This window comes from Siphateles boraxobius, unplaced genomic scaffold (assembly GCF_051911475.1).
Source record: "Siphateles boraxobius isolate OS27281-9 unplaced genomic scaffold, OSU_SipBor_1 53, whole genome shotgun sequence".
NCBI classification, from domain to species: Eukaryota; Metazoa; Chordata; class Actinopteri; order Cypriniformes; family Leuciscidae; genus Siphateles; species Siphateles boraxobius.
The window spans coordinates 52,283-80,148 of NW_027509175.1; the positions used below are offsets into that span (position 1 = coordinate 52,283).

The 27,866-nt window shown below is 36.0% G+C and overlaps 3 protein-coding genes across 4 annotated transcripts; 2 read left to right on the top strand and 1 right to left on the bottom strand.

Moving 5' to 3' along the window:
• Positions 1 to 2,097: 2,097 nt before the first annotated feature.
• On the bottom strand, positions 2,098 to 5,405 carry slc25a51a (solute carrier family 25 member 51a). Its single transcript, XM_077204916.1, has 2 exons — positions 5,323 to 5,405; positions 2,098 to 3,247 (listed from the first exon to the last, which is right to left on the bottom strand). The coding sequence occupies exon 2, from the start codon at positions 3,165 to 3,167 to the stop codon at positions 2,319 to 2,321; it is 849 nt and encodes a 282-aa protein (XP_077061031.1). The 5' UTR covers positions 3,168 to 3,247; positions 5,323 to 5,405; the 3' UTR covers positions 2,098 to 2,318.
• Positions 5,406 to 5,968: 563 nt separating this feature from the next.
• LOC143714002 (thymosin beta-b) lies at positions 5,969 to 6,775 on the top strand. 2 transcript variants are annotated; one of them, XM_077204917.1, is made up of 3 exons: positions 5,969 to 6,054; positions 6,163 to 6,280; positions 6,427 to 6,775. In XM_077204917.1, exons 2-3 carry the CDS (start codon positions 6,181 to 6,183, stop codon positions 6,456 to 6,458), a joined length of 132 nt encoding a protein of 43 aa, XP_077061032.1. In that variant the 5' UTR covers positions 5,969 to 6,054; positions 6,163 to 6,180; the 3' UTR covers positions 6,459 to 6,775. The 2 variants fall into 2 exon arrangements, with proteins under 2 accessions (XP_077061032.1, XP_077061033.1); XM_077204918.1 differs by having other exon boundaries at positions 5,996 to 6,054; positions 6,139 to 6,280.
• A 5,893-nt stretch (positions 6,776 to 12,668) lies between these two features.
• On the top strand, positions 12,669 to 27,774 carry pgm2 (phosphoglucomutase 2). Its single transcript, XM_077204954.1, has 13 exons — positions 12,669 to 13,610; positions 15,716 to 15,883; positions 17,149 to 17,340; positions 19,547 to 19,630; positions 19,758 to 19,951; positions 21,997 to 22,186; positions 22,314 to 22,411; positions 22,488 to 22,671; positions 23,970 to 24,063; positions 24,899 to 25,028; positions 25,124 to 25,313; positions 25,416 to 25,549; positions 26,582 to 27,774. Exons 1-13 carry the CDS (start codon positions 13,536 to 13,538, stop codon positions 26,682 to 26,684), a joined length of 1,836 nt encoding a protein of 611 aa, XP_077061069.1. The 5' UTR covers positions 12,669 to 13,535; the 3' UTR covers positions 26,685 to 27,774.
• Positions 27,775 to 27,866: the final 92 nt, after the last annotated feature.

A 27,866-nucleotide genomic window follows, 5' to 3' on the forward strand; every position in this document is an offset into this window, starting at 1 on the left:
AGCAGAAAAAGGAGATGAAGACAGCTAGACGTAGGTTGGGGGAGGCAGCAGAAAAATCCTCTTTTTGACTTTGGAATAGGCAGGAAGAGTTGATTTTGGAAGCCAGGAGAAGATGGGCAGTGACTGGCAACTGCCGAATGAAACATCCAAAGAAAGTTGGATGCCGCCTGATGACATCTTCTCGGCTGAAAGTTATAGTCATAAGTAACTGCAGGAGTTGGCATTTCATATGTTTTTAATAGTATGCAGCACAACGGTTTTCAACATTGATGATAACGATAAATGTTATCTGAGCACCAAATCAGCATATTAGAATGATTTCTGATGGATTCCGCGACACTGAAAACACTGAGTAATGGCTGCTGACAATTTAGCGTTATCATCACAGAAATAAATTACAAATTTTAAAATATATGAAAACAGAAAAGAGTATTAGTATTTATTTTAAAATATGAGAATAATATTATCTAGAATATGAGACTTCTAACAAAAATCTATAAAAAAAAAACAATGACCCCAAACTTTTGAACAGTCGTGTAAATGGAAGTGAATAATGCAGAGAATCTACTGCAACTGGCCCTTTACAAAACCAAGCCAGTTACACTGCTATTTTACACCAGAACTGATGACAGATTGACAACATAGTGTGTGTGAAAATTGATAGGCGAATCTTAATTCCACAAAACTGCACCGAATTGCATTTACAGCACAGCCAATTTCATCTAAATTGCACTGTAGCACTTTGCCATTGTCAACTGGGCTTTGTGGTCTTACCTTCTTAAAATCCAAATAGATTTGGGAGTGATTCAAAGAAGCTTTTAGTGCATCAAGGAACACAAACCAAACATGGCCAAATCATTGCTTATGTCATGATAACCTATTATAGTTTCAATGGGAGCTAAAAGCATGAAGAATACTGGCTCAGATGGAATGATTCTGTTACCACATGAAAGATACAGAGACCACAAACACCAAACTGACTTGGTGACAAGTCCACAGCATTTGGCGTCACCAAAGCTAACTCAGCAAAACTATATATATAGCTGGCGGCAAAAAAATGCCCTCAGTCCCACCCTGTTAATGACAGTGATTTGAATACTTTGTGGTTAAGAGACCACACTACAGTCAGTTTAGAAAAAAGAATGCTGGGAGCTTATTACAGGAGGATCTGAGTGAGTTGAGGTCAAAAATTTCTCTCTCAACACTCACAGCTCATGTTTGATCCAATCTGCTCTTTACTCAAGCCATACAACTGGATGAGGCAAAAGATGATTTCTGGCCACTCTTGACAATATAATGAAAGTGAATTAAGATTGGGCTGTCAAGCTCCAAAATGAAAACAAAAACATACAGAAAAAATATAATATAAAATATAAAAGTATTATAAAAGACATTATTCACTGAATATCCACCATTTTATGAGCACTCATGAAACCGATGTTTGGTTCATGAATGAGCTGTTCTTTTAAGTCTGTCAATTAATCAATTGAGCCAGTTCACAAAATCAGTCTGATTCGATGTCATGCAAGTTCCTTCTGAGGTGAAATTATATTTCTCTTTCCTTAATAAAACCATTCCATTGGCTAAGAACAACTTTTATAGGTACTGCCTGATTAGAAATAATGAAAAAGCACTTTTTCTGTGCAGTTAACCTGGGAAATATGTCAAATAAGGTATTTTAAATTACATATGCCACTATTCGAAAGTTAGTTTTTTTTTTAAAAGATAATTTATATTTTTGTTTAGCAAGGATGCATTAAATTGATCAAAAGGGGCAGTAAATGCATGTATATTGTTACAAAATGTTTCTATTTCAAATAAATTCTGTTCTTTTGAACTTCATATCTACCAAAGAATACTGATTTTTTTATCATGGTTTCCACAAAAATATTTTAAAAAATAGCATTGATAATAATAAATATTTATTGAGCATCAAATCAGCATATTAGAATGATTAATGAAGGCACTGAAGATTGGAGTAATGACTGTTGAAAAGTCAGCTTAAAAAATACATTTTATAATGTATTTCAAATTGTAATAATATTTCACAATATTATTGTTTTTACTATATTTTTGATAAAATAAACACAGCCTTAGTTTGCAATGAGACTCCTTTTACTATAAACATAAAAAAAATCTTGCCAACCCCAACTTTTAAACAGTAATGCTGACAGATATTGAAATAGATATTTAAGTAAACATGTTTTTCTTTCAATTACAAATCATAAATAGCTAAAAAATTATCAAAATAAAAAAATCCCTTTCTGTCTTGTGGATGCCTTTCACTTGAGTTCCCCTTTTGTTCTTTCTCACCTCAATCAGACCATTTTCAATAATAGTTCATATGCAGCATTTATGATTCCCCATGAGAAAACAGATCTCTGGAAGTTCAAATGCACACCTCGGAACAGACGGCTCACCTTCCCATCCCTCTCTCTCAAAACAGTCGCCAATATCACCCTGCAGGACTGAAACTCCCCTCCAATCTTTACTTGTGCGTGAGACTTAACTACATTCAGAGGGTAAAAAAACACCCCAAGAGCCGCTCCCAGAATCCCCCCACATACAAAGTCATTAACCAAATGCCCTGCCTTTGACTCGGCCTCGGGCAGCAGTTCCTTAATTGGTCCACGCAAACCAAAGAAAAAAACATTGCTAGGACCATTTCTGAGTAGGATCGGGACAAGGCCACGGTAAAGTTCTCGGATGCCATGTTGCTGAAGCAAAGCACGAAAAATATGTGCAGTGTTCTGAAAGTTTCCATGATGACGTGGATCCTGAAGTAAAGTTTGGACCCTCTCGAACGGCGTCAAGACTGCTTCAGCGGTTCCCGCCAAGACTGCTGCAATACTGTCCGTTAACAGGATGGGGGCATGAGGAGCGTTTAGCCGCAGCAACCTGGAGAAGTCCTCATAGAGTCCAAACATAATTGCAATAGTGCTGCTTTTCTGGAGTAACGGCGGGAGGATGCCTCGGTACAGCATGCGAAAACCGTCCCTCTGGAGCTGTCGCACAGCTTCCCACGCCGGCACTCCAAACAACTGCTGGCGGAACAGCGCCTTGTGTATGGGAAACGTGATGATGATGTTGGCGAACGCCGCTACAGAACCACACAAGTAGTGGTTCTGATTCTGCAGTGACTCCTGGTCTTGGTCGGCGGAGGCCATGGTCCTCGTTGATACCCAATCAAAGGTTGAAAATGAGGATCAGATATGACATCATCTGATGCATAAACTGTAATGTGCTTCTGAGGGGAAAAAAAGGAAAAAATTTGTCATCAAAAATTTGTACAACAACTATATTTCCTACATAAAAGTAACAATTTAAACAGTGTGTTGCATTGCATGAGCTATGAATTTCAATACAATAATGCAAATGAAAAAATATAAAATGCATATAAAAATATTTTATAAAATTGGATAATTCAAGCCATTCCTTCATTTTATATTTCACACATTGGAGTTTTGTTACCAAATTGTGTGCTTGCCTGTCTGTATTGTGAGCATATAAAAGGACATAAGCTGACTATGCATACGAAAAACAAAATGTGATTCATATGTCTTAAAAAAAGCTGAGGATTATTCTTCATCATTTGACCCCGTTTTGGTTTTTATCCTGCATAGACCTTTTTTCCTCAGGTCACACTTTTTGTTTAAAAGTTTTTTTTTTTTAAAGAAATAAATTAATACTTTTATTCTGCAATGCATTTTTGAATTGATCAAAAGTGACCGGGAACACAAAATAATCTATTTCACAATATTACTGTTATTGTTGTATTTTTGGTCAGATATATACAGCCATGTGAGCAAATAAAAGACTTATTTCAAAAATATTAAAAAAAATTATCGACCCCAAACTTTTGAACGGTTGTGTATATTTCTGACTCTCAAAGTGGATTTGAAATAACATCCTTCAAAAAAATTAATTAGAGGATTTATAAATAAACATACAAAAATAACATAAATTTAAACAGCTTTATGTACACTTAAATTATTTGGCTCATGGTTTTTTTTTTCTCAAATCATGCAACCCCTTTGGAAGCTTGCTGAGGCCCCCTAATGGGCTCCAGCCCTCTAGTTGACAACCACTGGACTAGTATGTTGATGTAATACCGCCATCAGGGGCCTATACCATGAAGCCGGTTTAGGTGGCTAGCAGTTATGTTTCAGTTTAGTTTGCGCCAACCCTGGGTTTTAGGCACCATGAAATTGGCTTGACTTTTTGCAGTGGTCATCACCATAGTAACTTACGCTCCACAGCTAACCTGGTGCGGGGCAGGTTATGTTCGAGGTAAGAGGTTGCAAACCGAACTTGGACCAATCAGCTGTGAGCAAAGTGACTCCACCTGTTTCTACTCCAAATTAAAGGTCACTACACAGCAAATGATATTTAAAGACAAAATTGTCTGGCTTTTACTAATGCTTATTTAGAATACATTTTTTGTATGATTTAGATATTATTTATGTAATTACTATACCCTTAATCGATCACACATGTACAATTTTAGTTTATCAATTATTATTACACACAGTTTATGTTTGTGTAATTTTTTTTTAAATTCTTAATATTTAAATACTTTTATTTAAGAAATGAATTGCGCTGTTTCTCTCGCGAGAAATACACACTCTTTCTCAGCATGTTCGCTACTGATGTCACACCTAAACTCAGGATCAAATCTTGATGATCAGCGTCATGGTACCAACAAAGCCTGGTTGGATTGGTTTGGTCAACTTGAAACTAATCCTGTGTGGTACCTCATAGTACGGGCCCCAGATCCCTGGTTGATTATGAGTTATGGTTGATTATGAGATCATGAGTTTTTTCATCCAGGTCATTCACTCAATGTATAACATTAATTCCACATTTTGAGAGAGAAAGAGGAAACCAGTTGACATTTACACCATACTTAGTACAATTATTGCTGTTACTGTAAAATCAGAATACATTAATATTGGGTTGCATTCCAACAGCTTTCACTATATTTCTGCCATTTTGGTTTATTATTTTTCGTTTGATGCATCGTTGACTAATATACTAAGTCATAGCAGTTTTGTTTAGAAACTATGGCATTTTAGCAGAAATTATGGTTGTCATGGAAATTCATATAAAGGCTAGACCTGCAATGTTTGACAAAGAAAGACAAATTAAATGATCCACCACAGTTCATTTCAGCGATGCAGAACAGATATAAGATTTAAGAGATATAACATTTCATAACTCATCATTTCATGACTATAAAGATCATGAAGCATCTTCAGTCGTTGCCAACAAGCTACATCACGTTCAAATAGGCAGCAATTGATCATATATTTATTGTTTTACCCGCTATGAATGACCTCTGGGTGAAGAGATGATAAAATATCCGTTATATAGACAATCTGATGATTAAGTGTCCAATATAAATATAGAAACATCGCCTCATGTCATTCTTGCAAATACACGCGCTTCCGTCGCCCATAATGTATCACATCACGCTAGCGCGCATCTCGCGCTCTGACTGGCTCGATAATGCCATCGCTTTATGTGCTGATCTGAGATCTGCTGTGCCTGACAATGCCATCGACGCCACGTCTGAGATAAGCTGTGCTTGTGTGATTGGGTCTGTTCCTTTTAAGAGTCTTTATTTCAACCAGAACAGAATTATACAGTGGTCTATATGGCAACATACAGCAGAATAAATAATAATTGAAGCCTATTGATATTGTGGCATCATCATAAATAAATTTAATTATACACTTTCATGGTTATAACTTTTTTCTTTTCTTTTTATGCCTAACAAAAAGAAAATTATTATAGTATAAATTCAAGATATTTATTTTCATCAGTTTTTTAGGGGAAAGTGTACTGACAGAGATAACTTGTCAATCAATTGATCAATTAACCAATGAAAATAAAGGAGCAAAATTGTCAACAAGTTGCACCTGCAACATTAATTCAATTCAGCCGCAGTTATCTAGAAGTCAGATTGTAGCCTATTGTTTAATTCCAATATAAGAGTCAAATCAGAAACCCTGTTTGTATCTCCTTGTTTGTTGTTCTCCAGTAAAGTGAGAGGTTTGGGATCTTACTTTGCTATATGTTATGTCTTGGATAAGTGCACTTAATTGTTTATGGCATGCCTTATACATTTATTTGTAGTTTATCTCATTCATTTCCCCATAGATAAACTAAAGTAGAACAATGGCTGACAAACCAAATATCAGTGAGATCTCTCAGTTTGATAAGACCAAGCTGAAGAAGACTGAGACCCAGGAGAAAAACACACTTCCCACCAAAGAGAGTAAGTTTGAGTTTCAGTGCACTCGTTGCTTTCTGATGTTTTTGTTCCTGGTTTGCAAGATTCTTTGTCACTACTTGCTAGTTTATTTTGTTGGTCTAAAACATGATATATTTGCTTCAATGGGTTTTTGTTTTTACCTCCTGCAGCCATTGAACAGGAGAAAAAATGTGAGGTGTGAGTTAACGACTTCAGATCTTCACCAAGGGCAAGATGTAGAGGACTCTGAGATGGCAAGTCACTTCACTTTAGTCAGAGGATGTCGTCTCCCAACCACCAGTCAATACAGCCATAGGCTGGAGTGGGATATTCAGTTTTAACCATTCTGAAGGATGTCTGGCTTTTCATGATCATTTCTACAGTACTATCATGTTTTGTGAAGAGGCAGTCAACTTTGCACTGAGGATGTCTAACACTCAGAAAGCTCTATGTAAATCCATCTAAATGAATTTTATTTGCCCTCATTTTGAACTTTGGTGAAATAAACCTTTAACATGACTTGATGTGTCTTGCTTTGGGATTTTATAAAAAAAGTTTAACCTAGTCATTTTAAGTTTGGGTTAATTTAATCTGGCCTGGATACTAATTCAATTCCGGTTTGCAGGCCTTTGATCTCAAAGCCCTAAAATAGGTTTGCAAGAGCTTTAGCTCATTGTTCCCATCTTTAAGAGCTTAATGACTTTGATTGGCCACAGCATTTGAATTTGTTTGTGCTCCACTGTTTAATTGTTCCTACATATAAACTAATGTTTTGACTAGCATTAGGATGCAGTGCCGATATCAGAATAAGCACACTTCCCAGTTGAAGTGTCTAAATTCATTGTACCTACTGGTTCTGGCGAGATTCTAAAGCGTGCATCTGGACACTTTATTCCATAAGGCCATGGGAGAAGATTTATCCAGTGACTACAGGAAAAAAAAAAAAGTAAATCTGGACTATACTCATGTTGCACCTATTCATGCTATTTAGAAGTATACAACATACTCCGTGTATGCAATTTGATGCAGCCAGTGTCAAGCTCCAGCAGCGTGGTGCCTCTGCAGTTGAATACTATTGTGCAGCGTTTCGCATTTTCTGTGAACGGCCCCCTAATCTTAAATCAACACATTCACTATATGTGGAGTACGCAGCCTGCTTAGGGCACCAGAGCGAAAGAATATTTTTCAAGTAGGACGCCACTGTATGGGAATAATAATCTGGCAGTGGTCGGAAGTCGACACAACAGCGGTTCACATAACATCCCTTTCCCTTAACGCTGCATCTCGTGTTTTAAAACGCAATATGTACTGTGCAAACTCTTTCACCTCTTTCCTCGCATTCCTGACATGCTTACTCCAATGTGTTGTACTTTTCGGCCTTTCTCGCAGCTGTCCTCAGCACTGGTCTCTCACTTTAATTTTAAACAGATCCTGTTTTGTAGACACAACACAATTACAACTGAATATGTGCGAAGTCAAGTTTGATACCAGCAAGATGGCCGACACTGTCATTATCATGAGGAAGATACAGTAAAGAAAATACTGGACATTGATGCCTGTAAAAATCTTCATGGGTCCTCTGACCCCCTGGAGGACAACAAGGGGGTGCTAGAGGGCAGTGCAGAAAATTTCTGAGAAAAACTTTGACATTTACTGAATTTGACATGGACTACATACATGACATTTACGTCTAGCTAATTTTCGGGTTGAGGTCACTATTCGGGTTTCTGAAACATTAGGTATAACCCGTTTACACGCGTGAGCAGAGAGAGTTTCTCCATACATGGAATTGCAATATCCCGATGTAAACGGCGACGCACGGTTAGCGTCTGGACGTAACAGTTACGGATAACCTTAAGACGCATGCATCATTTCCGATTCTTCTTCCTGTATCCATACAAAGACAACAACAACAGCAGCAGCAGCACGCGGATAATGAATAGTTCGGGGCAGATAGCGATCGCCTTTGTTTTTGCTTTGGTGCTGGTACTGACCTCGCTCCAAATGTATGCTCTGCTGCGTCTGAGAAGCACAGCTTCACTCACGTCTGAGTCTTGTATGCGCCGAGAAGTTCCTCCCCTCAAAAGACCAAGATTCCTTGCGAATAGAACATGTGCAGAATGCCGATACGCGTTTACATGACCAAAATTCGGGTTAGAAAAGGGCTACCCCATGTATAATATCCGGGTTTTTAAAATCCGGGATATGAGCATTCGTTTTTTGCCGGTGTTTACATGGCCGTGCGCGACCGGGTTTTGCTAATATTCCGGTTTTGAGCGGGTTATTGGCTGCATATAAACGTAGTCATGGTTATTGCTTCATTCGGCTTTCTAAAGTCAGGCCAGAATTCAATTCATTAATTGATTACTTTATTTTATTGATAATTATAGTTTTTTACATCAGGACTGAACATTAAAGGAAAATTTAGGGATTTCTTTTTCAAGTTTAGCCTATACATCTAAAATAGCTATAGGCTACCATAAACAATATATTATGAACTATTAATATGTATATATATATATATAACTCGGGAAAAAAATAAAAACTGAAATGAAAAACTTTATTTTAAGATAATTTTGTGAAATCCAAATAAGCTTTGCAAACCTTTATTGGAAAGAGTTTAAACAAACTTTTTCAAAGAACCATAAACAATTATTCCACATGGTGTGGATCGGTCATTAAGCCACTAGTTTAAAGGCGGTAGACAATTAAGGTCACAATTAAAATAACTAAAGAGTCCTTTCTATTGACTGAAAAACACTAGGAGAAAGATGCCCAGGTAAACATGCCATAGACCTGCTACAGGGAGGCATGAGGACTGCAGATCTGGACAGCTGGGACAGGAAGGACAGCTGATCATCCTTGCAGTGCCAAACATTGTGTCGCCCCAGACCTGTTCGAAAAAAGTAGATGAAAGCGAGAGGATGTTTCTTTTTTTGCTGAGTTTGTATACCGCCACTGTAAGTGGTGCTGCTGACACACCAGTACAGTGCCTGGCCTGCAGTAGTTGCATAACTAAGAGACAGGCTGGATAAATGTGTGACAGACATAGCTTTTGTGTGGGTGACAGCGATGGAGCAGTGTCACTTACACAGAGAACAAAAACATTACAACCCCAAAATGCAGTTGAAATAAATATTTCCACAGAACAAAATGACAATATGTTTATAAGGGCTTTAACAAATAACATTAAACGATACTTTCTGCATTATTCGATTTTCACATTTTTCCTATTATCATAAATAAATCACTGCTTTGAAACAATCTGTAGGCCTATTGCAAAAAGCGCCATATAAATAAGGGTTTCTTGACTTTCAATTGATTCAATGTTGACCTTAACCTGTGTATATATCTGCATTCTTTGCATTCCTCACAAAGTCCTATCCACACTTATTTACAGTTTCAAATGAAACTGGCACAGTAATACCACTAAACTATTCCTCATATAAAGCAGAGATCTATTAGAAGTCAGTGCTAATTTTACCATCTGATTCTCTAAGTGTTACCTGGTGTCCAGTAGTCTGGATATTAAATGTTTTATTATATATATATATATATATAAATGTTTTATTATATATATATATATATATATATATATATATATATATATATATATATATATATATATATATATATATGAAGTTAACAATCAGATGGTAAAATTAGCAATGACTTCTAATAGATCTCTGCTTAGTTCTTATATATATATATCTTATATATATATAAGATGAAGATCTATATGTAAATAACTACAAACATGCGTATTTCACACACTGAATGTTGCTTGTGAAATTATCAAATTTATTGTAAGTGCGAGAAAACTTCTTGTAATGATTTTAATACTTTGTATTCAGTCATACATAGAGTCTGTAATCTACCTCATATATTCTGAAATCTGAAATTCTATTCATGTTTCTAACAAATACCAAATAATTTTATACAGATAGGCTACATTTAGCTTTATTACTTGCAGCACATCAGTTTGATGATGTTTCTCATATTGAAACGACTTCAGTGTTAATGTCACTAATAGCAGTAGTTTTTAGAAATAATATACAGGTAGGCTACAGCTTTGGATTTCATTTTGAACACTTTCAGCAGGCCTACATGTTTTACACATAGGCTATTTGTTTTATTTCACCATTAAATGTGGAACACAGAACTGTCTTCAATAATAGGCTACATTTATTTATATTTTTTTGAATACACCTTGTTAATTTTTTGAAGGAAATTGTAAGTTGACTGTTTATAGTTTTTTCCTCCACTAAACCCACTTGACCTGACGTGAGCTGAACTGTGACTATCGACCAGCACTTAGCACGGCATTCCCAATAATCCCAATAACTATGGTTTATCATGATTCTCATCCCAACTCACAGGATGATGCAGCAACCAATGATTCTATTTTAAGAAAACATGAGAAAAATGTAAATGAAGAGTCAATGTTGAGAAAGTATTAATTATTATTATGATTTGAACTATGCTGTATAGCTATGTTTTCAGGTGTTTGTTGTCAAACTCAAAAATGTGTTTATTTTTAATTATTAAAAATGGCATTATTTTATATGAAAAAGTTAATAATTTTATTTTATTGAGAAAATATTTTAGTTTGTCTTGTATATTTTTTTATTAGATCAGATAACATTTTAAGCTGTCATATTACATGTCATGTTACAATGCGTTCACCCTCACATGTTAATGGACCCCACCTATGGGGCATGTTGTCAGATTTCACTTCCATTCTTTTGGGGTATATAAAGAAAAAAGTATACACAGTATTAATAAAACAAAACCACATAATTGTACTAGACATATGGGGAAATTATTGTGTGAAAAATAAATACTCTAAACCCTAAGTAGATTATCACAAACTGAGAAATCAAAAAAAGTTACGCTGTGCCCCGCTCTCCCCTAGGAATAAATAAGACAAGCAAATAGGTGACATTTTATTAAAACACATTTGATCACACCTGCACGGAAAACTCAGTTACCACGTTTAAAAGCAAAGAGCACATGAGCATACTTGATAACATGAATTAGGCTATATATGATTGATTCGCAAATAACTAGTCTAGTCATGCCGTTTGTCACAGAAACAATGCGAAAAATGTTAAAGATAAGGCACTATAAGCCAATGGTTATGCCAGCATCTCCAGTTCTATGCAAGTCTTATCGTTTCTTTGACCTAATCTCTGCGCATCAACAATAATACAAAAAATGTCCCCATTAAAATTTCGATCTGACGAAGAGCTTCATTACGTTAATAGCCACTAGGTGGCGAAATGAGTGGCGCTTACGTGCTGGCTCCTTGCTGGAGCGCTCAAACCATAGACAAGGGGTGCTTCTCATTTCTTATTTGTGCATCCTCGTTTCCTTTCCTCGCTTCCTTTCCTAGCGCCTCAGCCCCCCCCCCTGTAGGTTGTAAGGGAAGGACGCAAGGAAAGAAAATGAGGACGGAGGAATCGAATGAAAGCTTTTTTTATACATTGGAATACTTGCCCACTCGAGCGTCACTTCACAGCGTCATCAGCAGCGCTCAAAGGATATTCCCTTATGTTGTTGAAGCTTGTTTATTTAAGAAATTCATAATGAATAATAATAAAGCAAGATACCCTGCTGAAATGTGAGATGTGTGGTTTATATAAACTGCAAAGGTAAAGTATAAATTCAAATTATTGTGACCGATGTCAAGGGGGAGGAGTATACGTGCGTCACGTTTAGTCAATAAAACACTTCCGCATAGGATACACCTGAGTATCCTCGCTCATGACTCCTCTAAAAGCCTCCTCACTCCTCGATCCTCGACTCCTCGCGGTGCAATTAGAGAATTGAGAGATATTCCATCACTGAAATTGTTTCAGGTTTTGATTTACGCTGATGGTCTTTCAAAAGAGTTGTTATACACTTTGAATATTATTACAATGGGTAAATACCATATACACAAAAGTAAGTGGAATAACAGTAAACCCTCTTTAAATTACTTTAAAAAGGAATGCAAAAAATACTTAGAATCTTTAAAACACTTATCTAAAGATAATCAAACCATTGGAGAACTGTATAAATCAATGTATGAGTCTCTTTCCTTTTAAGTTTGGTAAGATTTAAACCTTATTTATGTATTTATTTTCCTTGCACTCCCTCTACAATGATTATTGAATGTTTGTTTTCTTTGATGTTATTGTATGATATATATATATACACAGGTGGACATTTAGGATGGACATATGAATGGAAAAGTGTATATTTTGTAATAGGCATTGTATTGTTCCCTATTTGGTTTGTAAACTAATATTGTTCAATAAAAAAATAAAATAAAAAAAAATAAAAAAAAAATAGAGAATTGAGATGTCCTTCAAGATGGCTGTGCTTGATTGGTTTCCGGGTCATAGGATGGAGGACGGATGAGCGAGGTGACGAGGAGGGATATTGAGAAGCACCCATCATATAGTAACTAGATGCCCTATTGGCCGCTGGTGGCGCAAGAAATGCGGCCGCCATCTTAAACCGGTCATACTCCTATTTACGTTGCATAGCAGCAGTAGATGCCAGAGCACTGTGCAGCATAGCCTATTCCTGCTCAATTCGGCGGATCATCACTAGGGGATTACTTTACACAAGTAAGATTTAACATTACCGTACTATTAGTTGTTTTTTGTGAACAAAATATTCAATGTGTCCTGTATCGTAGCTACGTGCATGAACTTTGCAGCAAAAAAACCCGCGTGAAAATCAGTTCGGTATTCAGTGAGATATGATTAATTAAATGCGCTGGCAGCTCATTGCACCTGCCAAACAGATTACACTGAGCGGAGCGGGTGACCGGTTTAAGATGGCGGCCCCACGGCTCGTCTGCGCCAATAGGCAGTAGCGGTCGATAGGGCGTCTATCTATATGATATCTATGGCTCAAACGACTAGGGGCTAGGCGTAAGCTCCACCCATTTGCTCTGCAGTAAACTTGGGGGACAGGTTGATATCAGTGATATTACCCACGAGTGCTCTACCATAGGCTACGCAACAGCTCTGGGCTAGACAATGGCATGAGCGAATCACGTGTCCCGCCCCTTCGAAAACCCCGCCCACTTCTTTTCATTCAATCAGCGGACATAGCCTACTACACATTATTTATAATCCGATAGTAACAGTCACTGGTCACGCTATAGTTAAATTCACCCGGAGCGACAAAATTCATATGCCAGTGTAAGTTAAAAGAGCAGTAGTTGTCGAATCTCTTAGTTGTTTGATTTACAATTTAGTTCCGACTTCCGAAGTAGATCGACATGGAGAACGGCCTGGAAAGCACAGGAGACAGTCGCCTGGACCAGGCTGTCACGCAATGGTTACAGTATGACAAGGTAAGACCAAACACATTCTGATATGTAGCTTTAAGTATGTGAGATCTGACATATTTCGTGCTGAAACTGAAGTTCAGTAGCATGTTGCCAAACCCCCGAGTGGCGATATAACAGCTCAGCTAGGAAACAGCGAAGAGCAACATCTGTGGCAGTTATCCACAGAGTGACACTTTTCAGTATTAACATTAGCCTAAACATGCTTTTTATAGGAAGCTTTTTTTTCTTACTAACTGGCTTACTCAAAATTATGTCATCCGAATTGCGAATCGGTCAGTTTCTTATTGATATGCCACGAATATGGATTCTATTAAAATACTTTGCTCAGAGTTTGTTCAGGAGACTTTGATCAGCTTTTGTCCAAGACGTTTCTCCTAAAATTCCAAAAAGACAAATCAGAGTATAGAGCTAACAATTAATATAGGCTACAGTACACTACTGTTCAAAAGTTTGTTAAAATTTGTACTATTTATGAAATAAGTCTCTTATATTCACCAAGCCTCAATTAACGATTTGAATGTATTTGAAAATGTAATTTATTCCTGTAATGGCAAACCTGAATTTTCAGCATTATTACTCCAGTCTTCAGTGTCACATGATCCTTCAGAAATAATTTTAATATACTGATTTGGTGCTCAAGAAACTTTTCTTCTTATTATCAATACTGAAAGCAGTTGTGTTGCTTAATATTTTTGTGAAAACCATGATAATTTTTTTTTTGATGAATAGAAACTACAAAAGACCAGATAGAAATCTTTTGTAACCTTATAAATGTCTTTACTGTCACTTTCGATCAATTTAATGCATAATTGCTGAATAAAAGTATTATTTCTTTAAAAACGTACTGACCCCAAATCATTGAATGGTGGTAAATATTTTAATTTGGTTTGAGTTTTTCTTTTCATATTGAAATCTGTCTTTTGATTGCAAACCTTGGTATCTTGGAACATCTGAGCAGTTTGTTCTAACAGTCTGAAGGAGACACATGAGATAAACTGAGGTCTAGGCTATTTCTCAGAAGAAAAATCTGAGAATCAAGAGATGCATAATATAATCCATTTACCCCAAGAGAAACATTTTGAGATAATAAAGATTTAATCTGTAATTTCTCATCAGGAATGTTTTGGAATTGGGCAAATGTGTCTGATTCATTTAGTAAAAAAAAAACACATGACCTGCCTGAACTGAAAGCGAATGACCACTATACTTCAAAAACAATAAAACTGGCAAACAGGTGCAAATTTTTCTAGATTGTTTGGTTACACTGAAAATGTCAGAGTATTCTCTAATACACTAATTTTATGTAGGTTTAACTAATATGAACACATCATATTGTTAATCTGTTCATTGTGAGGTAAATTCTTTTCATTTGTCCTGATATTAAATAGGCCTAGAATGTAAAATATTGTCAATGGACAGTTCCATAAATGCAGTTTAATGTCATTACAGTAATTGGAGTCGTGTGCTTAACTGGGTCACATGAAACGTGGTTAAAGGTTTTACTCAAAAGTTTATGGTCATGGATTAGGTCAAATTGGATTTTCAGATTTCATTCTCTTTTTCATTGCAAAAAAGGTAACAGAGCTTTTTAAATCTATAAAAGGTATGCTATCACTATATGATTAATTTAAGTATATTGGCAGTGTAGTCACCAAAATGATTGTATTGGCCTGTGTGCTGCTCAGAGAGGTCATCATTAGTGTGTTTGCAGTCAGGAATGGTTCACAGCCCTTCACTTTGCATCCTCACATGGTCTCACTTATCAGGATCGTGAAAGCCTATTCCCACACACACACACACACACACACACACACACACACACACACACACACACACACACACACACACTGCACTAATCAAAATCATAAGGACAATGCCTAGAGACAAAGACGCTCCTTTCTTCCCCCCATTCATTTTTTTATTGTTACTTCTAGATAATATGCAAATAATAAGTCGACATAAAACCCAAATTGACCTCATTTACTTTCTTCATACAGAAGATGAAGAAAGACATTTACGTCTTAGTGGAACGAATTCATGAGTGCACATTATGTGAAAGAATGAAAAAAAAAATATTGATAGATTATATTTTGTGTGTGTGTTTACAGAATCCAAAGACGGCTGCTGCCGTGCGGTCTATGGTTAAAGATAAAGCCATGTCAGAGCTGCAGAGATGTTTTGGGGCCCGAATGGAGTTTGGCACAGCGGGACTGAGAGCCGCCATGGGACCTGGTGTGTCCTGCATGAATGACCTCACCATCATACAGACCACTCAGGTGATGTAGCTTCCCATGTCATCTTCCCACTGATCATCTTGTCACTCGGAATCAATAAAACTATACAGGAGATCCTAAGCTATGACATCACATCAAAAAGATTGAAGTGCTCTTGGTTCCACCCGGAACGACAGACTTCTTTCTGGTGACCTATGTGAGACTTCTCCAATCATTTACTCCACTTAAACCCCAACTGCCCATCTGGCTCGACTTTTCAGAGCAACAGCCACATCTCAAGATCTAATCAACAGCTTATGCATAGAACCAAGTCCCTACCCTACATTTTTTTTTCAACTCTGATGTACTTCACAGTATGGAAGAAAAGATTGGTCATTAATTCAGTTTCATTATGACCTTAAGGTGTGAAATTATGTGAAATTTTGTATGAAGCACATCTGACACCGAAGTCACTTTCAAACCAAATAGCTTTCTGTTGAGACGAATCCTATTGGCCCAATTTAACCTATTGCGGAAGCTGTGTGAAAATTACAAAATTCCTGATCACTTGAATTGCTATTGAAATGGCCGAATTTCACCCATTAAAATTAGCCAAATAACTATGGAAGCTTGTTTCCGCCACGGGATAAAACATTTTAAAAGGTAATTGTGACTTTTTATTTCATAATTACGAGTTTAAATCTCAGAATTCAGCCTTTTTTTTTCTCAGATTTGCGAGATATAAAGTCGCAATTGCGAGTTATAAAGTCAGAATTGAAGATTCGTTCTCTGACAGAAGATGGCACTAAAAAAACCCTTCAGTTTCTGAGATCACTTGTCACATACATGAAGAAGAAATTCATTCAGATTTATGTATGCACTTTGCTATTCTGTCACATAGCAAAATAGTCTGTTTGTTAGTGCAACCAAGTTGTAGTTTTATGTATTGGCTCTGGGGAATGTGACCAAGATTGTGAATTTCATTGGTTGGGCAGTTTTCTTTGCAGTATAATGGAAAAGAGATTAGAGAACCTCTTCTGCCATTCCATAAAAAATATGTCACATCGTCAGTATGCGAATGTTCTTTCAGGCAAATTAAAACCGATTTTTTGCACAGATCAATCGTCTTGGTATGAGCAGGATTTAAAGTTCTTTTTTAACCAGTGGAACAAAGCACCTGTAAAGTATACAGTTCAATTTATTAAGAAGTTTTTCTTAATCTCTTAAAAAATGTAAACCATTTCAGAACGCTGGTAAATATTCTGCAAAGCATAGTCAAGGTAATGGACAAATATTAAAATCTATTTCCTCTCTTTTGCTTCTGGTAGGGTTTTTGTGCGTACCTGGAGCAGTGTTTTACAGATCTGAAGCAGAGGGGGGTGGTGATTGGGTTCGATGCTCGCGCTCACCCCCCTAGTGGCGGCAGCAGTAAAAGATTCGCCTGCCTTGCTGCTTCTGTCTTCATCAGTCGAGGGGTCCCAGTCTACCTCTTCAATGACATCACACCCACTCCATATGTGGTATGTATGAACCTGCTACACTGATTTGCACTGCGGTATAGCATGACACATTAGCAGCCATGAGCATTAGCACCCACTCACTTTCAAAGAAATTAATACGTCGCTCTGCAATGTGCCTTTTAGGGGTGCAACGGCTTGTCAATGGGGCAGTACCCTTAAAAGGACATCTTTGTACCCTTTCCCCCCCTAACTATTTTTAACATTGGTAATAAGAAGAAATGTTTCTTGAGGACCAAATCAGCATAATAGCATATTGACTGCGACATGTACCATTTACCAGAGTAATAAAGGCAGAAAAAAATTGTATATACAAAAATCTACTACTTTCCTTTACTTGCTGGTGCCATGGTACAGTAATGGTATCACCGTGGCGTAGTACATATGCCATGCATGGTACTGAATGATTACCATACTAATTTGCATTGTATTCCAAGATGCTTCTATGGAACATATTCAAAAATTTGAAGTAGTAACCCTAACTTTGTCCATTTTTATTCTTCTTCATTATTTAGAAGTGTTGTCAATTTTAGTTTGTTTGTTCAAATATCTTTTTGAAAATTTGCTACATCCAGCTACAAACAACTAATTACAAGTCAAAAGCCAAACGCATGGGAAAGAAGACAGATACACACAATTGCACGTGAAAACACTGTGAGATTGTTGCACAAGAGACGGGAAGGGTTCATGAAGATTCTTCACCAGTCATCAACTTTTCTGTTCCCATGAGCACACGGACACACTCTCACTCATTCTCTTATCACTCTCTAAACCTTTCACTTTGAGCCCTCAAACAGCTTTCTCTCACTCTGTGTCCTCTAGCCCAAAAACATTTTGGTCCCTGTTATGTAAAATGGAGTATAAGTCTACAGAACACTGATTAAAAAAATCAAATATGTCATATTTCTTAAACTCAAGAGGGAAACCGTTATGTCATCCACTGTAGTTTGACATATTCTTCGTCTTTTGGTGGCCACGGGGGATCTAAATGTCATATTCTCAATTATCAGCCTAGCGTGGGTCTGTGTACAAATTTTGGCACTGTCAAAGATCGGCCACACCATGATCATGTGAGCCTTGCATGCTCAGAGCACATGTTTGTTCTACAATTGTAGGGAACTACTTTTTATGGTAGTGTTACTTTTAAAAGTTACATGATACATAGTTGTATTACTATAGAAATAAGAAATTCAGCCCCTGTGGTGAAAATCAAGTTTCTAATGTTTATTATATGTCTTAATGTGCTTTAAGACAAACCACATGCAAATTCTTAAGTCAACACCATTGCTGAGTATTTTCTCCTTAAAACTCCTTAAAAACACAGTTTAAAATCGCCGGCGTTTCTGACATCACAAACTATACCTTGTATGTCGTTAACCGGGTCTTGAAAGAAGCCAGGTTATCCTGGTATATTTTTCTGTTGATATGAAAAATCAGGTATATTTAGCAATATAGTTGGTGAATTATGTACATGATGTATATTACAACGTTATGATGTACTATATGCCTTTCTCCACTGACGTTCTAAGTTGTTTAAAGCGTTTCTAAGGATATTGATTTTTAAAAGGCAGCTGTCTGAATCACATTATTAGCTGTTTGATAATGTAGTCAAGCCAAACGTGAATCATATTAATTACCGTTGAGTAGAGTTTTAGAGAACGATGCATTACCATTCTGATACAACGACTTGTAAACGAGTTGACCGACTGGATCTCTGAGCTGGTGTGAGTGATTGGAGGCGGGGATAATTTGCATGTTTATGGATCTGTGTATATTAAATGAAGAAAGGGTGTAGTTACATTCAAGCCATTTTAAGGCATTTTGGTGTTCAAAGATGAGTTTTAAGTGATAAAATAATTGACTACAGGGGGAATTTAACTGTTCTAAAATCATTGTAATCCACAGCTTCTTGGGGGCTTATTTCTTTAATAAAGCAGCACAATTGTTTTTAATTGTTTAATTGTTTTCTTTGATAATAAGAAATTATGAATAAATTACATTTTATTCCAAAATATTAAAATGCATATTAAAATAGAAAACAGCTATTTTAAATTGTAATACTATTTCACAACATTATCCATTTTACTGTATTTTTTAATCCAATAAATACAGGCTTGGTGAGCATAAGAGACTACCGTTCAAAAGATTTATAAATTGTCTTTGAAAGACTAAGAAAGAATTAACACCTTTTCTTCCTTTTCCTTCTTAGCCTTTTACTGTGTCACATCTAAAACTGTGTGCTGGTGTCATGGTAACAGCCTCCCACAATCCCAAACAAGATAATGGATACAAGGTATCATATATCCCTCCAGCTAAATATGCTAGATGTTTGATTTAGAAGAATATATTTTGAGCATGTTTTGATTAGACTTCTAGGTATGATCCATTTTTCAATATGTGTGTATGTTTGTTTGTTTAAGGTGTACTGGGCAAATGGAGCTCAGATCATTCCTCCCCATGATAAGGGCATTGCTGCAGCTATAGAACAAAACCTTGAGCCGTGGCCTGAATCATGGGACACAGATGGAGCTCTTCAGAGTTCCCTTCTCAATGACCCATACCAGGACATACACCGAGAATACTGCCAAACTATACAGCAGCACTGCTATCACAGGTACACTCACAAAGACATGTCTGAAGAATTTGGACTGGGTCAAAAAGTTCATTTATTCAATTTCATTCGAACCATCTGATATTAATTTTCATAAATTCCAAGATTAATATGTAAGAATTGAGAAATGGCGGGCAGTCTGGTTGAGGAACGACCACTCCCGAGGACCTTCCTGGAAATTAACATTTGACTCTCTCTTGAGAAACTAGCATCCCCGAGTCAATCACCTCCCCCATGTAGTCTCTCTCACGCTGAGATCACCAGATATTCACCCAAAAATCTATATGGTTTAGTGTGAATAATTATCATACAGTATTATACATGTTTGGTATCATTTGAAATGTCTCAGTGTGACTGGTACAAATGACTCATTCCCAAATAAGTAAACCAAAAGGTATAATAAAGTTCTTAAGGATAAAGAGATAACTTGCACATAGAGGAGGGGTGGGTCCTACAGGCAAATGGCATTCTGCTCCCAAAAAGTTGTAAACTCTGAATTCAAATTCCCATTGTTAGCAAATGTTTACATTTGAAAAGAGGTTTCTGCCTTGGTCTGAGTATTAAGGAAGATGCTGACGAAGGCTCGGGGCAATTTGTAACTCAAATTAGCCCGTGATGCAGAGTGTATGCAGGCACTCCGCATTTATTTTATAATGTGAGGTTTGCATCTTCCCTCTTTATTACAGAATATTTGATGTTTTGTATTTATTATCTTTGAACTGATTATAAAATTGGCATGATGCAATTACCTCACATAATAAATTGTTAAATTAGATTTTTTTTACGACAGACGCTGAAATTGTTTTCCCAAGTAGATTAAACGGATTCGTATGTTACCGCAAGTTTTGCGTCAGATTAGTGACGACTAATATTTATAATTTTTAATAAGTAAAGTTGGTTGACTTCTATCTGAAGTAGTGGCCATACCACTACTGAAGTAAACGTTACTTTAATTTCAAGTGCAGGCAATCACGGGGGCTATACCAAAGTATCTTTGGTTGTGTGAATTCACGCTTACCTCTGTTTGGGGACCGAAGCTGTCAAGATTGTGATCGTGAGACCCACGTTAAACAAGGCGTGAGGACCTCTGGGCAATATAGCTTCCTAATATGAACGGGTAAAATATAATTAAAGAGTTATATAATAGTTTAGCAATACATTTGATTGTTCTATTTAATTGACCAATAACCAATTGGCAATCTAACTTAAATTAGAGGTCATGATAAAATTGAGTCAAATATAAAATGGAATCAGATAAAAGCTTAAATCGAATTAAATTACTTAGCCACGCGTAAAGACAGTAACACACAGAGACCTTCACCCATCAGATGCCGCCTTTGGACCGATCTAGATGGGTTTACAAATACTTTAAACTTTGCTTTTATCAATGAATGTGTAAAGTAAACTGTATTTATGATTATGAAATTATGCCTTTAAACATGCCTTTTATTTTTAATAATCAACTATATATATTTTTGTAAGCATTTTTTAAAAACATTTTATATACATGTATTCAGAAAAATGAAAGTGCATAGATCAAATATCAATCATTACAACTCTCTAAATAGTTTTAGCATGTTATTGAATATGGCTATGTTAATGTATTTGGTCTTGGTGGACAAGTTTTGCTACGCTGCTGCTTCTGCAGAGCAACTATGGACTTGCTACTGCTAATAAATGCACTGACACGCTGCTGTGAGCATGTAAGATATCCTGCTGCTGCTGCCTAAGTAGTCATACATATATCCCGTAGCAGATCTAGACAGGTGGAGCTGGAGGAGGTGGAGGGTTTCAGATTAACTCTGATAGCGCTGCAGGACTAGCCTACAGCAAACAACCAACCAGGCTATTTAAATGTTGGGCAAGCAATCTCATTGGCTGCAGGATCAGCAGAGGCCAATCAGTTTGTGCCATGCTGTAATGATTTGATTGGTTGCAAATTGCATGTAAAGGACTAATCAGCCAGTGCCCTCTACAGTTTCATTAGTGCCAGTACCCAGCCCTAATAATTGATCAGTCTGGTTTTTACACCTCTCTTGTCCTCACAGGGAGCTGAATAAGAATACAGAAGTGAAGATTGTCCATACATCAGTTCATGGAGTGGGACATTTCTTTGTCCAGGCTGCTTTTAAGGCTTTTGACCTTCAACCTCCATATGCTGTGGAAAGGCAGAAAGATCCGGACCCGGAGTTCCCCACTGTCAAATATCCCAACCCTGAGGAGGGAGAGGGAGTCCTGGTACAACACACACACTCACACTCACACTCACACTCTCACACTCTCTCACACTCTTGTGGTGTGGAAAATGTGTTTTTAACATGCAATGCCAGATGGGCAGTAATCTGTATTTGTTTTGTGTATGTAGACGCTGTCCTTCGCACTTGCTGATAAAGAGGGAGCAACTGTTATTCTGGCAAATGATCCTGATGCTGACCGACTAGCTATTGCAGAGAAACAGAAGAGGTCCGTGTTATTTGGCATTTCGCATTGATTTTCATTTAGTGTTTCATTTTATGAACAGCAATCATTCTTTTTTTAGTGGGCAGTGGAGGGTATTCTCTGGTAATGAGTCGGGTGCTTTGCTCGGCTGGTGGATTTTCCAATGCTGGAAGCAGCAGAAAGGAGAGGGAAAAGCCTCCATTAAGGATGTATACATGCTATCCAGCACTGTCTCCTCAAAAATCCTCCGTGCCATTGCCGTGAAAGAGGGCTTCCACTTTGAGGTACCTCTGCTTTATACCCATATAATGTGTAATATAATGAGTGATTCCTTAGTTTCGTGGTGCCTCAATCACAGTGGTTCTCAACTTTTTAAGACCAAGACAATTTTTTCCTAACTAAGCTGATGTATACCTCTGCTACTTCTATTGTAATAAAAATAAATATTCTCAAAAATGTGATAGCAGTTTAATGCTTTTTCCGTTTTAATTTAGGTTATGTGTATATAACTAACTACATTTAAAGAATTTTAAGACCTTTTGGGGCTCCCCTGGAATACAGAGGCCCCCTAGTGGGTCCCGGACCCTCGGTCGAGAACCACTGCTCTATCCCATGACGTTATGTTGCTAAATTATAAACTTAATTTAGTTGCAAAGTGACAAATTGATTGTTCTATGGGTCAATAAGAGTGTGCGTTGCCACAGCCTTGGAAATCTTGGAAATATCAGGGAATTTCAAAAGTGTGATTTTCAGGCCTGGAAAACATAGTCAAGAACATTTCTATAATCAATATACATTTTCAGAGTGTGTATTTACACTAAGTGCAAATAGCCTGCCTTATTAGGAGAGGCTGTTTACACTATCTCTGCCCACTGATGTCTGGTTGGGCCAAACAAAACTATGGAAGACTCTGACTTGTCAACAGTAGCAATAGTGTGGGGTAAGGCACATAGCAGAAAGTTCTGACGCAAATCGACCCAAATTCGAATCCGCCTTTTGCCGAACTTGAAAAAAAAAAGCATTTATTTTTAATAAAAATAAAATAAGAATAAAATATTCGAAAAGTGTGAATAAAGTGTCTAACGTGCGTTTAATAATAAAGTGCTTATCGGTTAGGGGTAGGTGTAAAAAGGGCTTTATTTTCCCAATAAGGTGGTATACATTTAATAATATTAATAAATATAATAATTTACTCTTTTATTATTGCATAACGTTTCATGTACAACAACACTGAGGCACAAATAGTATCTGCCACTATTTATAAATAGCATCTAACAACGATTTACACTTATTGCAAAGAAAATACTGCTATTTTTACAGTGTAAATAGAATCTATCACTATAAAATATTGTAATGCTCATTTCTAAAGTATTTATTTGGCTCTTCTTTGTGAATGTGATCTCACATAAAATGTTTTTAAAAAATCCTTATCCAGTCATCAGAAATAGCTAGAAAAGTCTTGATAAAATCACGGAAATTCTTTGCTCAGAAAATTCGGCATTGTACAATATCATGTCTGAATATTTTTTTATCTTTTACGTTTTTTGTTTGTTTGTTGAATCTCTGCATGTCTCTTATGCAGGAGACTCTAACAGGCTTTAAATGGATGGGAAACCGAGCCAGAGATCTCATGGACCAGGGAAAAACTGTTCTGTTTGCCTTTGAAGAAGCTATTGGTACAATCACATCCACACACAAATTTATTTGCATTTTTGTGAGGTTCGGATAACATTCTGCTTTGTAACCCAATGATCAAAAGTTCAAGACGCTAGAGCTGTCTTAAAGCTGCTGTCGGTAACTTTTTTTTGTGTGTGTGTGTTCAAAATGTATATAATAAGCTAGTACCATGAGAACTGAGTATCATGAATCCTTTTTCCAAACCGTGTTTTTGTCTTATCCTGAAACACTACGGTACATCTATAATAAGTGTTTATATTTTGACTACTTTAAACTGGTTTGGGTCATAAACCTAAACAGAGAGAAGTAGCTCCGGCTACAATGTTCTTCCACAAGACGTATGCAGTTCTGTTTATTAACCGCTAGAGCGCCAAAAGTTACGGACTGCAGCTTTAATAACAGAAATCATGGAGGCCCTTGCGTAAGACACCTAACCTTAGATTGATCCTTTGTTCCTTTTGAATGTGTACTGTCAAGCTATACTGTTAATTTTGGATAAGAAATGTTCTGCTATATAACACATAACTTAAATGTTTATCAGTTTCACCTTGTCCTAGCTAGTGCTGTGTATAATAATATGATAGATATCACAATATGTATTATGATTCAATACATTTTTATGCATCACAATATCATAATATTATTGCAATTCATACTACGCCCGAACCAGAGACAGTAAAATAACCCCTTATGTTTTAAACAAACATAAAACGAGCTATCCTCTACATGAGATGGTTCTCTGTCACTCTTAGTTGGGATATTTTTTTTAAATACACAGTGGTGCATTACCTCAAAATCCTTTAACATTTTTCTTTGGTTGCATTGGTGTTGTAGGTTACATGTGTTATACTGCAGTGTTGGACAAAGATGGTGTGAGCGCGGCTGCCATTGCTGGCGAGTTTGTCTCTTACCTGGCTTCTAAAAATATAACTCTGTCCCATCAACTCAGATCAATTTATGAGGAGTATGTAACAAAAACTTTAGCATTGACATCTCTAATAAATTTTCTTGTATCTTCTTGTTAATCCTTATTGTCACAATGTCTCTCACTGATTTCAGGTATGGTTACCACATTACCAAGAATTCCTACTTCATCTGCCACAACCAAGACACCATAAAGCGTTTGTTTGAGCGTCTTCGGAATTACGACGGGGAGAATTCATACCCTAAAGAGTGCGGGGGCTTTGCCATCACAGCAGTGAGAGACCTTACGACCGGCTATGACAGCCACCAGCCCGACAACAAGGCTGTGCGTAGCCCATAATGATTAGAATTATTTTGATAGCTGATCTTATTTAAATGTTTCTTATCTTATATCTTCTATTTGTGTGTCTCTTACTATTACTCACAGGTTCTGCCCACCAGTAAAAGCAGTCAGATGATTACCTTCACTTTTGCTAACGGGGGCGTGGCTACAATGAGGACCAGCGGCACGGAGCCTAAAATCAAATATTACACTGAGCTCTGTGCTGCACCAGGAAACAGGTTTAGTGTTACCATTTCACACTATATAGGACAAAGTTTTATTATTATTAATAATTTAAAAAAAAGTATGGTACAGTACAATATCATTATTGCAATTGTAATATATTTCTTTGATTTAATTTTTTGAAAAGTATAAATAATACTAAATTACATATATAATATTATATATATATATATAAAAATAACAATTTATGACATGTATATTACTTTAGTTATATATTATTACTATTATGTATTTATATATAATATATTATTAGAATAATTATTATTTTGTACAGTGTATATAATAATACTATTATTATGCAATATGACTAAACAATAATAATAATAATAACAGTAATATATTACATATAATTATATATTACTTCAGTTATAAAAATAAGTATTATTAAATATGTATTATATATAATTTATTATTATTAAATACAGTTCTAGTTTTACAATACAATAGTATGGCAATAGTAATATTCTTTGTTAATTAGTTTAATTTGTATAGATTAATAAAAATATTTTGTTATAATAATAATAATAATAATATTATTATTATCACATATCATTTCCTATTAATTTAGTAATAGAATTGTATAATTATTATGAATCATGTATTGTAAAAAATATATATTGTTAGAATGATTATTATTCTATATAGTTGTTATTATTATTATTCAAAATGACTACATAATAATAATAATAATAATAATAATTGCATATTATTATGTATTAAATTATGCTAATATTTTTTAACAATACGATGTGATAAACAGTTCCAATAGTAGTTTTCTATGTTGTCACATACAGCATAATTTATTAAGGAATGTTGTAAGGTAGTAGTTTGTCATCATTGTATTCTATGAATCCAGAAAATTCTGCATATTTGCACATTATGCGCACTGTACTCTGCAAGAATAGTAAGCGCAGTATGGTAGACATAATCATAGTCTTGGCCCTTGCTAAATAATTTAGTAGTGGCACGTGCCACTTGAATAACTCATAATCATGTATAAACAGGTTTTCTGTGTTTCTTTTCTCTAGTGATCTTGATCAGTTAAAAACTGAATTGGATAACTTGGTTGATGCCATTGTGGAACACTTCTACCAACCTGAGAAAAACAGCCTGACTCCTCGACCGCAGTGAGAGACACAATCACACAGGATTACAAAGATATACATATCTTATCTAATTCTGCTGTTAGTCTTAACCTACCACATATAACCACTATTATTAAAGCTTACATATTCTGAGTCTTAATCTAAGGAGGTTTTCTTATTATGTAGATCAAAGTGGGTGCCACATGAACATATTGCCATTTTCATTTACATTTTTCGCACCTCTAAGTTTTCTAATCTACAATGTTATGAGATAAAATAATATATGAAATTATTTTTCATTTGCCTTTTTTTGACCTCCAGTAGTGAACTATGAATGCACTAATGCAAATAAAGTGTGCTTGAATTAATAATTAATAATTATTTATCTCAGCAGATATATTAGTTGAGTTGATTGACTGAAATGATTCCATTTAGCTGGAGCAGTGGACAATATCTAGTTGCTGTTAAATTCAGCCATCCAAATAACCTCAGAAATCAAAATGACAGCCGATGTCATTTAATAGCAGCATTACTCAAATCTAGAATAGTTTTACCAAAAATCACTTAAAAGAAATAAGAGGGACCTAAAAACCTTACTTTGAAAGAGCAGTTTCCCACTTTTACATGATTCCATTACATTCTCATCCCATCATCTACATTAAGTGGCCTGTAATCGTTTGATTTATTAAATGTTTTTTTATTTTATTTTAAATGTCAAACTCAACCAGTTTGATTGTACATTCAGAACTGTTAACTGTAAGGTTGAGACTGGGAACCTGTTTGGAAAGTTTTACATTTGAACAGAATAACTTTTTTTTTCTTGAGCAGATAAGTGTATGTGATCAACCAGATTTCTTGTGTTAAAGCAAAGCAGATCTCATTTTTGCAATGGTTGTGACTGAGATTTAACAGAAAATGCCTTACTAACTTAATTGTTGACTATCCATCTATGTCATCCAATGCCATGTAATGTAAGGCTGACTAGTCAAACCACCACATAAAATACCTGTTGATTTTTCTTTTTCATGTACAGTGATTTCATACATTTCAGGTGCTTATCAGTTTGATACTTTAAAACTCAAAATGCTGTTTTTTCCTCTCTATTTTGAATCAATAAACAGCAAGTGGTAACCACAGAGTGGTCTTTTATCTGTGCGTGAGTGTGCGTTAAAAATGTAGAAATTTTATCTTTTACATCAAATGACACCAATAATAAATAAATTATGCT